We start from the raw sequence: 12,778 nt of genomic DNA, 5'->3' as shown, positions 1-12,778 counted from the left end.
GTGATCAGTCTAGAGTCTAGAGGCCATCTCTCTGATGAATCATACAAGCGACCGTGAGGTCATCATGCAGAAGATGAGGGCAACATTTAAATACAGACAACGTCTTGTGCGTGATCCAGAGAAATCCACCACTATTCTCTCTGTTTTTCCTCGATTTCTGGATACGAAAGGATTGGTATGAATTGTCTTTTTAAATATATTTTATTTATTAATATAAAAAAATTTAATTGAAATGTTAGTTTCACAGATGTGGTGAAATAGTGAACATCACATTTAGCTTGTAATATTTTATAGTAATGAAATGTTTTCTACTGATTTCTCAGATTCTCCAGGACTTTACACTCCTGTTCGGGTCAGAAACGGCTTCCAGACTCTTGGAAAGGTGGCCAAAAGTTTTCAAGTCAAAGATTATCAAGCTAGCAGGAACCTTGACATCCACTCCACTGCTGAAAAGATTGCTTTAATCTGCCAAACAGAACAAAGAAAGCAGTGAGGCAGAGGATTTCCCAGGTACAGATGTAACTGATGTAATGGTGCAGTGAAAATCTTTTGAATGTCATTTTACTGTCTATGTTTAACCTTTTACTTGTCTTTTTCAGAGTGGGACAGTGACATGTCATTCTTTCTTCTGCTTCTGCATTTTTTGTCGCCCCAAGTTTCTGGAAGAAAGAAAATCCAGAAGATGAGCATCTCACAGGCAATTGACCATCTGGTGGTTTTTCAAAAGGTAGGTAACTGGTGATGATACAAGGGCTGTAGACATTATACCTTCAATTAATGCATTAACTTCTCCAGTTGATAATACACTATGAGATAAGTGTAAAATGAAGTGCTTGATTTATAAAATTTTCTAAATCTAAACTGGAATTAAGCTTGTTGGCGCTTGTGTCATTTTCTGTGTCTTTTGATATTAGTGTTCAATTGAGCTAAACAGACTCAAACTATGACTGTAAGATGCACATATTGCCAGTAAAGCCGGTTCTATAATCAGTTCTAAATCTGAAAAATCAGGGTTATATGTTCTGTTTATTAAGTAACCTCTAGGGATTTCATTTCTTTGTTTTATTTGGACTTAACCTGTGAGAGCGTCAGAGATTTACAACTGATCACAGAATTGCTTCCCTGACAAAATGACACATTTAAGTCACAGCTTTTGCAATATTGCAAAATCAATTTAATGTTGACTTTGTAGTCATAATGTTAACTGATAATGCTTAATTTGCCTTTTTTTCCCCCTCAATTAGGCATGCCGGAGTATTCAGGAAGACAATCGTCAACCTTACATTCTTGCCATAGGAAGCAGCAAGGAAATCATCAGTCAGTTCTTCCTTGTGCTTGACAAAAAGCTCATCCCATGTCAAGAATCCTCTTCACTAGCGGCAATCGATGAACTGTTCAAGGTCCATTTTGTGTTCAGTATCAGTTATGATCCTCCACTTAAAGGTTTGTTCACATTTCTCCAGACCACAGTGTACAGAATTGATGTTGGCAGCACAAGTGAAAGCCCAAGGGTGAAGGAGCTCAGAGCTAAATTACTGAATGATGTTTAGATGCTACATCTGTAAATCACTGTTTGCTACAACTGTAAAATTAATTCGGCACCTTAAACTTGTTCATAGTTTGTATCCTGGCAAGAAGTTTGAGTTGGTTTGTGCTCAGGATGGTTGCTTTCTACAATTTAAAAGTTATGCAGGGTTTAAAAAACATTTAACCAGATTTCATTTTAGGGGTGTGGCATCAAGCAGTGGTAACATATCTATTCAAAATCAGCATGCTCCAAATCCTGACGAAGCACTTGTGTCTGACACAGAGCAAATGACAGATAATGATGCTCAAGTGGTTGAATGTTCTTCTCTTTCAAGGGATAGTTCAAGGGAAATGTGTGCATCCATAATTGCCAAATTGCAGGCTAATGGTGTTGCAAACAATTAAATTTTGTCTGTTATTGAAAGCATGGAGGATTTTGTTAAGGATTTCCATACTAACTTAAGGGAGAGCATTTTAAATGTTGTGCCTGTTGGTAGCACAACTAGAAGTTCAGTTGAAGAGGTTTTTAATAATTTTCATAATTCATTCTCAGATTTTAATACAGACACTAAATGGAGAAAATATTTCAGCAAGAAATGGGGAGTTGTTGAACCCACTGAAATTCACTTGGGAGTCAGATACGATTCAAGAAGAAATACGACCTCTGGAATGTATGAACAAACAACAGTTAATGACACCTTTATTTACATCCCTCTGCTCAAAACTCTGGAGTGAGTATGTAAACTGATTCAAGAACAAAGGCAAAGTGACATGTATAGAGAATTTTGTGATGGGCAGTATTACAAAAGGCATCCATTGTACTCCATCTGTAATAATGCACTTCAGATCCAAATTTACTATGATGATTTTGAAACAGCTAATCCATTAGGATCTAAACAAGGAATCCATAAACTTGGCTGTATATATTTTGTGCTTCGTAACCTACCATCACATGTAAATTCATCCTTGATGAACATACATCTAATTTCTTTATTTCATTCTGAAGATGGAAAAAAGTATGGCATGGACAAAATACTTGGCCCATTGATTGATGATGTTAAAGTTCTTGAGCAGAAGGGAATGAAGGTGTCTTTTTCTGAGGAGCCCATTTTTGGTACAATTGCTCAAATTACTGGCGATAACCTGGGTCTAAACGGTATTCTTGGTTATGTTGAATCTTTTTCTGCAAAACATTACTGCAGATTGTGCCTTACTGACAAGGTGTTAGCACAGGAAGTATTTAGCGAGGATGATCCAAGGGTGATTTTGCGTAACCGAAACCAAAATGAGAAGCATTACAAGTATCTTGCTGACAACCCTAATGAAAACTCCTGTTATGGTATTAAAAGAAATTCTATACTCAACACCTTGACTTACTTTAATGTATCTGAGAACTTTGTGCTGGACATTATGCATGATATTCTGGAGGGAGTGGCACAGTATGAAGTAAAACTGCTTTTTGAATATATGAGTTGCGATCTAATACCTTGTGATTCCATTCCTCAAAGACTGTATGCCTTCAACTATGGTTTTTGGACCGAAATAACCGCCCAACCAAGGTCAACCTTCAGCACCCAGGAAACAGTATTGGACTTAATGCAAGTCAGACATTGTGTCTCATCAGGAACATCCCTCTCATATTTGGAGATGTAGTTCCAGAGGGAGATAAGCACTGGCATTTGATGTTGCTGCTCTTGCAAATTGTTGACATTGTGTTTTCTCATTGCATTTCTGAAGGAATGATCATATTTTTGAAGCATCTGATAGTGGAGCACCATCGGTTGTTCAAAGACTTGTATCCTTCTAGAAATCTGATTCCGAAGCATCACCTTATGATTCACTACCCTGAATGCATCAGGCAAATTGGCCCATTGATTCATGCATGGACGATGAGGTACGAAGCAAAACACAGGTTTTTTAAGAAAAATTTAAAAAACTTCAAAAACCTCACCAAATCGCTTGCAAAAAAACACCAGCTGGCAATAGCCTATCACTGGGAATCCTGTACATCGAGGGGTATTGAATCTGGTCCTGTTTCAAATGAGTTGTTGTCTGATCTTGAAAAGTGTGATTTTATTTCAGAGCAACTCAACATTGATCTCTCTAGTGAAGTAACTATCACTCCTTGGGTAAAGTGTCATGGTACAGAGTATCGAAAAAATCTTGTTGTTTGCTTAGATTTGGTTGAGGATGTACCAGTCTTTGGAAAGATTGTTCAAATTTTGATCAAGGATGGAGTTTATTTTTTGGTCTCATGTATGGAATCAGAGTTTGTTGAACATCTCCATGCTTTCAGGGTTTTTGCACAAGAGCACAGCCTTGTTCTCAAAAAAACAGAACAATTGTTTTACTACAAGCCATTTGATTTGCAAATGACATATGGCAATGACAGTTCATTTTATATTGTTTTGGACTGTTACTTGTAAAGTAATTTTATTGGTGGCTTAGTGTTCCATGTTGGAATAAAATTTTGAAAGAGTAATGTAGTAGTGTTTTCTTCACAGTGAATTTATTATTTTTAAATAAAAAAATTTAGAAACCTTAATATAGTTATCCATAAAAAAGTACCATTTCTTAAATAGTACTGTCAACATTTAAGTAATGTAATATTTGATTCCTATAAGCTTGAATAGATTGTGATTTATTTATTATTTATTTATTTTTGAACAGTGTTCACTCCTGAACAGTGTAGGATTTTAACTCTGTTAGAGTTTGCAACAAAGTTCCTCCTAGCTCTGTAGCAGTGTTGTTGTTATCTGCATTGGTGTTAATACTTCACTCTTATAGTGTTAATATTTTGACACTGTGTTGGTGTTAAAAGAGGCAACACTGTAGCAGTGTTGTTGTTATTATCTGCATTGGTGTTAATACTTCACTCTTATAGTGTTAATATTTTGACACTGTTTTGGTGTTAAAAGAGGCAACACTTTTGAAAGTGTTGAATTAACACTTTGCGGGTGGTTCCCATATATACACTTTTAAAGTGTTGAAATTAACTCTATTGGTGTTAATTTCCGGATTTCAAATTTACTGTGCTCATTCACCACCAGTGTGCAGCATCCACCTGGATGATGTGAAGGCAGCCATTTTGCACCAGACCACACACCAGCTGATTGGTGGAGAGGAGACAGACTGATGAAGCTAATCATGATATGGGGAGGGTTAGGAGGCCATGATGGACAGAGGCCAGTGGGCAGATTTGGCCAGGATGCCGGGGTTAAACCCCTACTCTTTTTCGAAGGACATCCTGGGGTTTTTAATGACCACAGAGAGTCAGGACCTTGGTTAAAGTCTCATCCGAAAGACGGCGCTCACTGAACAGTATAGAGTCCACATCACTATACTGGGGCATTAGGACCCACACAGACCGCAGGTTGAGCGCCCCCTGCTGACCTCACCAACATTACTTCCGGCAGCAACCTAGCTTTCCCGTGTGGTCTCCTATCCAGGTACTGACCGGGAGAGTATCCAATTTTGTTGTTGTTGTTAAAATACAGATTAAGATTATCCTGTGATTCTGATTAGAACTTTAAAAAAAAGCACCTTTATTAGAGCTTCTGACAATAATTGTATTTAATTTAGAATTATATATTTTTTTAAATCTCAGTTTGAATGAACGAATCAATGACTAAAGTTTTAATATTTTCCCCAAATTATTTAGTGATAAATACATTTTCAGTGTGTCAAAGTCAGACATCATCAAATATCAGTATCAAATAAAAATAAAAGCATTTAAATGATCAGACTATAGACAGATCTACTGTGAATATTCAATATAATAGAACTGATAAGAGGTCTCACCCAATCACGATCACCACTGCTGCTACTGCTACTGCAACAATAACTGCAATCAGTCCTTTACAACAGCCGACCTGAGATTCTGATTCTGAAAAACACAAAACATTTAAGCCAGACAAAGACAAGCTAACATTGCTTCAGAAACAACAACATATGAGTTAGAGCTGCACAACAAATCGTTTCAGCATCGATATCGCAATGTGATGGCATAATGTTTATGCTAATATTTACTAGGGGATGAGAGTTATTTTGATGGTAATTGTTGAAAGTTGACAATAACGATAACAATCAAAAGTTAAATCAGTTCATATAATTTAATGCAAATGAGGAATTACAAACCAACATCGACAAAGATTAGCATCCATCTAATATTTAATGCAAGAACAGGCCTGGTTTTGTGTCATCATAATTATTTACTATTCTACTTGTGCAAAAACAGGCCTGTTGTGCTGTTTTGGTAAGATGCATCCCAAATCGCATCCATATGCACTATTCCATGCTATTTTGTAGTAAAGGGTTTCTACTGTTTTCATCAAGTGAAATTTAAGATTTTTAAAGACCTTTTTAAGACCATTGTGAAAGAAATCTCAGACTTACTCAAGGCTAAACACTAGCCTTGAGTAATAGCCTAGTTGAAATATTTAAATAACCATTATATAAAAATGATAAATAAACCATATTAATGCAAATGAGATTGTGCTATTTTCAAAAGAGGGTGGAGCTACAAATGCCTGTGTGTCAGCATAGTGCCAGATTAAAAGATAACTTCCTATGCTGATAACGGAGAGATGGTCACTAGTGGGCGGGGCTTTCCCCCTCTGATTACACATACAAAGGGAGAATGTCAATCAAAGTGTTTCTGCAGATGTTTTTTATCAAGCGTGATTATAAAAAAAAAAAATTAATACATTTATATCATTATTAGCTGGTTATATTCACACAGTCACCACACAACTATGTTTAAACCCCTAATAAAAAAGTGATTGCTGCATAATGGTTCCCTCTTAAGTCTGACAATAAAGTACTATCAATATAGTATCTACATTCAAAAATTACATCCTTACCTTTTGGTATTTCATAATGCGTCATCACCGTTCCTAGGCTGCTCTTAATGACGCAGGTGTAATTCACACCCTTGACCTCTGAGATATCAAGTCTACTACCATTGGCTATCAGGGTGGTTTCATTGGTTACTGTAATGCCATCAATCATCCACGAGAACTGGGGGGTGTCCCACTGCATCATGTCGTGTTTTTCCAAAACACATTCCAGCACCCGTTTGGCCAACACCCTCGCAGGTTTCTCTGCACGAACATAAAGAATAAACCTGTTCAACAAGCTGATAGTCACGATAAGCATTTCTTTGAACTTAATTATAACTGAGGGCAGAGCTGGGCAGTCATGAATTATATTTAATCTGGAATGTGTAATCGGATCCCAAAAATAAAGTAATTAGAGTAAACTACTTATTACTTTAATATACACTCAAACTATTACTGTTGCTGTGTGTTCAAACTAATTATTTAACATTTGTTAAAACTACATAATCCTTGAGGCCAAGGGGCGGCACAGTGGTTCAGTGGTTAGCACTGTCACCTCACAGCAAGAAGGTCACTGGTTCCCAGCTGGGTCAGTTGGCATTTCTGTGTGGAGTTTGCATTTTCTCCCTGTGTTGGAGTGGGTTTCCTCCGGGTGCTTCAGTTTCCCCCAGCAGTCCCAGCAAATGCGCTATAGGGGAATTGATTAACTAAATTGTCTGTTGTGTGTGAATGAGAGTGTGTGTGGGTTTTTCCAGGGTTTAATTTGACCGATCACCCTCCTCATACGCTTCCCCTGGTCTTCACTGTCGTCCGCTACCCCCCACCCCCCACCAACCCCAATCATTTTCATCCACGATGACTCCCCAACAACCCCCCCGCCTCCATCATTTTCGTCCACGACGCCTCTCCCTCCTCACCTAGATCTTTTACCCCGATCTGTTCAATTAAACATTGGGTGTTTCCCAGTATTGAGTTGCATTTGGAGGACATCCTCTGCGTAAAACCTATGCTGGAATAGTCGGCGATTCATTTCAATGGGCAATCTCTGAAATAGAGACTAAGCCAAAGAAAAATGAATGAACTTGGGCCCAATTCCATTCTCTTTTTTTAACCCCTTCCCCTAGGGGTCACTCTGTCCTTGAAACAGAGTGTGACGAGGAAGGGCTTCAAAATTTACCCCTAAGAAATGAGACAGCACAACAACACCTGCACACTTCATCATGTCATGGCAAGCTCTTACTTCTATGAGATCGACAATGGCAACTGCTGTAGTTACTCCAGTTGTGTTATATTTTTGGTAATTATCTTCTTGAAATCACACATACACACTCACATTCACACACAACAGACAATTTATTTAATCAATTCTCCGATAGCACATGTGTTTGGACTGTGGGGGAAACCGGAGCACCCAGAGGAAACCCACGCCAACACAGGGAGAACATGCAAACTCCACACAGAAATGCCAACTTGCCCAGCCGGGACTTGAAACGGCGACCTTCTTGATGTGAGGAGACAGTGCTAACCACTGAGCCAATGTGCCGCCCTCTACGAGATTATATTACTGACTAAAAATTGTCATGTAATTGGTGACTGATTACAGTTCATACAATGTAAAAAGTGCTGGGTACCACACAAGTCCTTCATGTTGTTCCATCACAAACGTTAACTTAATTGTTTGCAAGTTGAAGTGGATTGAACATATGTTGAATAATTAAGTTGTCCCCCCAAAAAAACTTTGATGGGTTTTTGAAAATGACCTTCTTGTAGTGTGTAACACAGCTCTAAGTGAAGTGAAATATCCAGCTAAGGCTTAAATCTGAAAGTGCGCTGTTTAAAACTATTGATTCATCTATAAAAGAGTCGACTCATAGTGCTTCAAATTAATCATCTTTGTAACCAATCTTTAGCCGTGTCGGTGCGCGTCTCTAAAAAACTTAAGCCCCGCCCATTTGTTGCATTCTCTTATCCGGGAAAATTGAAACCTCCGGCCCCGCCCACAAACACTGTAGAAAGAAAACACGGAAGAGCACTCACACTTCTCAAACGATCCGGGAAACGGACGTGGGCACGGTTCGGTTGGCATAGTGTGAATATGCCCATATACTCTGTGCTCTGACTACTTCAACAACGTTGATAAGCCATGACTTGGCATTTCTCTCTGTCTCTCGCTGAACGCAGTCGACCAATCACGACAGACTGGGTCATCAGACCATTCAGCGCAGATTAGCATTGCGCAAAGCAGCGGTTTGGGAACAAATGAATCGCTAAACGAATCATATGGGAGTCGCTGGGATAATTAGGTACAAATAAGGGCAGATTATAAATCAATGACAGTGTTTTTTTTTTACTTGAACACATATCAGCCTGTTGTTGGAGAACCAACCAAAATATGACCCTTTTTAATGCATAATAGGGGCTCTTTAAATAGTTTTAACTAATTCAAAATCATTAGTTTAAACAAACCGCAAAAGTTATTTTTGAGTGTGTGTTTAGGATGGATAATGTACTATTTTGACAGATACAAAGAAAAAATATATTAATTTAATATTAAGAGCTTAAACAGTTTGACCTCGTAATCTAGATTACATTTACAAGTTATCCAAAGAAAGCTCATTTCATTTAGGTTCATTTTAAATAAGTGATCGACCCAGCTCTGGGTGAGCGTGCAAAGATATTCAAAAGAGCAACGGCACAGGTCTTTCATTGAACAACATTTGCATAGTCTGAAACCACATTTACCTATCTTCCGGACTTCTATGGTGTCATACTGCTGATATCCATTGCTGTCAGTAACTGTGACTTTATAGACACCAAAGTCTTCCTCAGAGACATTAGTGATCCGCAGAAGCGCATCTCCTTTCTCCAGAGATATTCGGCCTCCTTGAGTCCCGGATAGTCTGACGTTTACACCTTTGCTTTCACGATCCCAAGTCACCATGTCAATCTTGTCGTCTGGACCTTTCTCAAATACGGCCTCCAAAACAAGAGTTTGCCCAAGAGCAACATTGAGAAGTTGTCCAGTCTTAAAGTGTATCGATATTGCTCCATCAAGAAACACAGGCACTGATGATGGTTAAAAAAAAATGAGTAAGTTATAATTATTATGTTGGATGACATGAAGAGTTAGCATGTGAGTACAGCATTTACATTTTTATCAATGAAGATTCAAACATTTTCATAATTTTTAATGAAATGCACATGCAATAACTGCACAAGATGAAGCTTATCAAAGAATTAGTAGGTTATTATTAATATGTTAGCTGACATGAGGAGTTAGCATGCGAGTACAGTCATTATATACAAACAGTTTTACATTTTCATCATTTTAAAATGAAAGATGCATGCAATAACTGCAAATGATAAAAAAATGCATGCATGCATGCATGTAATAAATGTCCTAAAAGTGCAATAATGCTGTCCTATTTCCCATGATCTCAAAATAATTTAAAAATTAGTTTTATCCTTACAATAAACTCAGAAATAAGAGAAAACAGAGAAAACAAGTATCTTTAAAAAATTATTCAGCAGCATTTTTTATATTTTCTTATTTTCTACACTGAGAGAATTTCTATTTTTTTAAGTATTTTCAATCATATATTTGATCACTAAGTCAAGGATTGGCAAAAACAATGCAGATTTATAAAATGTAATATAAGTTCATAAGTAGCAATAAGTGTTTTTTTGTAAAGTGTTAACTTTTTGTTAAGTGTAAAAATTTTGTTAGTCATTGTTTATTTTCCTTTGGTTTTTTCAGTACTGTGAAAGTTTTCATATTTGTAAAGTATTTTCAATAATCACAGGTTTATAGAAATACATTCGAGTTGGTGAATATATTGCAAACTTGTAAATTGTTATGTAATATAAATTAATAATTCACTTTGAAAAATGTAATCTAATATTTAATAAGCTTTTTAAAATTATTTTCTTTTACTTTGACATTTTCTGTACTGATACAACTCCTATTTTTAAAAGTATTTTAAATGATCACAGAATGGTTTATAAATGCATTCGATCACTGAGTCGAAGATTGGAGAAAATTATGTAAACTTATGTAGTTATATATTATATACTCATAAGACATTTTGGGAAATGCATTCTAATATTTAACTACAGTATCTGCACACTGTAAAAAAAGTTAACTCAAATTAAAATTGTAAGGAAACCTGCTGCACAGCTTTTTTGAACTGACTCAACTTTTAACCCAAGTACTTGACTTGATTTAAGATGATTCAACAAAAAAAAAGTGCTGCAGCAAGTTGCCTTACAATTTGACATTTTTAAGTGAATACAGTGTATTTATTTATTTAATTTTGATATATTTTCTGTATCCAGATCACTTCTCTATTTTATTTCAAGGTGCCACAGACATATCACCCTGCATCCCAAGAGCAGTTACTCACTGTAGCTAAGCAGGGCTATCCTGGTCAATACCTGGATGGGAGACCACATTGGAAAACTAGGCTGCTGTTGGAAGTAGAGGCCAGCAGGGGGCGCTCAACCTGTGCTATGTGTGAGTCCTAATGCCCCAGTAAAGTGAAGGGTACACTACACTGTCAGCGGGCACCGTCTTTCGGATGAGACGTTAAACTGAGATCCTGACTCTCTGTGGTCATTAAAAACCCCATGGCACTTCTCGTAAAGAAGATTGATTGTTCCATCAACCGATCCCTTACCCATCATGGCCTACCAATCATCCCCATCTACCGAGTTGGCTCTATCACTGTCTTTCCCCTCCACTAATAGCATTGTCCCATGGCTGCCGTCACAAGATGCAAGTGGATGCTGCACATTGGTGGTGGAGTGGGGAGGACATCAGTCAAATTTGGTGAAGGAAAAATCATGGTTTGGGGTCAAAAGCATGCGCGAGAGATCTGCAACATCAACAGCCTGAGGTATCAAGACATTTGTGCTGCCTATGCAGTCCTCAGAGTGTACATAATACAAATTTGTGTTGTTACTACATTTCTGTATCTCTAAAATAAGAACAACAGATGTTCAGACTATGTTTTGGCTGACAAGATCTTGTCCGTAAATCAATCGGTAGTAAAACATTGATCCCATTTATTACTGCATTATTATTACTTTGAAATTAGTGCTTAAACAGAAGCATCTTAACGTGGTTTTGAGGATGATTTAGTCACTCCAAGGGCCTGCATATAATATAAGCCTAATAATAGTAACAAGCTGATATGTTCAAACTTCATAATCCCGTTTGAAAATATTAATTATATAATAATAAATACCCATAATAATAATAAATAATAATAAAACACTAAATGCTTTACACATAGCATTTAATCTGGATCGTTTGATTTTATATTTTTTCTACATCGCTACAATGCCCAAATGCATACAGTTTTATGTTTTGCTGCTAAAAATGCATTTGATGAAACTAGACTAGCTATTTGTTTTTTATTCAGTTCAATTTGTGTTTAGTTATATAACAATGTAGATTCTCTGGAAAGTAGAGTCTCTAACGTCAGCTGGTAAAGTAGGTTTCAGATTTTCCCCTGAATAACATTAAACTCACTCAGAATAACTGCGGCAGACAGAGTCCAGACCAGCATCAGTGAGCCCATCACCTGCCAAAATTACAGATAACAGATTAGAAAAGATGCCTTCTAATTAACTCGCTAACTAAAAACACACGGTCAAATAATAGCCTACTGACTGCTACTTCGATAACTTAGGATACAATAATGGCCATATTGTTCAAATAAACCATTTTACCTCGAGTCCAGAAGTTTAAACTCACTGTTTACCGACTTTCGCTACTATTAGCCTGAGCGACATCGGCAAAACAAACACGAGATGTTTCCGTCGTTCAGCAGGTAGTTAAACTATACTGAACCCCGGAAGGGACGTAGTACAGGTACCTGTCATCTGTGCCACCGCCCAGGGTGGAGTCTTAATTTGAGGTAAAGTCTAACGTTAGATGGAATACAAGATACGCACATCAACATCATTTTTGTGACACTGACACTTAATTAATATATATATATTTTTTACAGTACTATGACGGTTGGGGCAGGGGCGTTAAAAATACAATTTAATAAAAAAATAAAAAAAACGACAAATAATAATCGGTACAACTACTGTTTTTACATTACTGTGACGGTTAGATTTAGGGTTGGGGTGAGGGTAGACATTAATAAAAATACAATTAATGTGAAATTTAATAAAAAAATAGAAATAATGATCTTCAACTTCCAGCAGCAACTGTATCTGATCTAGCAGTAACCAAAATGGGGCCCTCAGATAAGCGAAAGAAAACATTTCTACAAAAATTAATTCAAATTTTGTATTAATATAACAAAATTTCAAATGTTAAAAAAGATATATATATTTTTTTTCCAAGAACAATGGAATTATTAATTAAATAAGCTGTATAACAAACGTATAAAAAAGAA

The 12,778-nt window shown here is 36.8% G+C and overlaps 1 protein-coding gene across 1 annotated transcript; it reads right to left on the bottom strand.

Annotated features, from left to right (window-relative positions):
• Nucleotides 1-300: 300 nt before the first annotated feature.
• LOC100537502 (uncharacterized) lies at nucleotides 301-12,178 on the bottom strand. Its single transcript, XM_003200273.6, has 7 exons — nucleotides 12,099-12,178; nucleotides 11,899-11,950; nucleotides 9,108-9,431; nucleotides 6,390-6,629; nucleotides 5,329-5,413; nucleotides 580-659; nucleotides 301-465 (listed from the first exon to the last, which is right to left on the bottom strand). Exons 2-6 carry the CDS (start codon nucleotides 11,945-11,947, stop codon nucleotides 617-619), a joined length of 741 nt encoding a protein of 246 aa, XP_003200321.1. The 5' UTR covers nucleotides 11,948-11,950; nucleotides 12,099-12,178; the 3' UTR covers nucleotides 301-465; nucleotides 580-616.
• Nucleotides 12,179-12,778: the final 600 nt, after the last annotated feature.

The sequence above is a fragment of the Danio rerio genome, chromosome 16, assembly GCF_049306965.1.
Source record: "Danio rerio strain Tuebingen ecotype United States chromosome 16, GRCz12tu, whole genome shotgun sequence".
Lineage (NCBI taxonomy): Eukaryota > Metazoa > Chordata > Actinopteri > Cypriniformes > Danionidae > Danio > Danio rerio.
Note: the sequence above shows the minus strand (reverse complement) of the source record. Positions and strands in the feature narration are given on the sequence as shown.

Bases quoted from the DNA above. Each gene is read 5' to 3' on its own strand.
- LOC100537502 (XM_003200273.6), bottom strand. From the start codon at position 11,947: ATGGGCTCACTGATGCTGGTCTGGACTCTGTCTGCCGCAGTTATTCTG. The intron at 5,414-6,389 runs GTAAGGATGTAA...TGTGTTTTTCAG, and splicing joins GCATTATGAAATACCAAAAG to AATCAGAATCTCAGGTCGGC. The intron at 660-5,328 runs GTGAGACCTCTT...TCTTTCTTCCAG, and splicing joins GCAGTGGTGATCGTGATTGG to AAACTTGGGGCGACAAAAAA.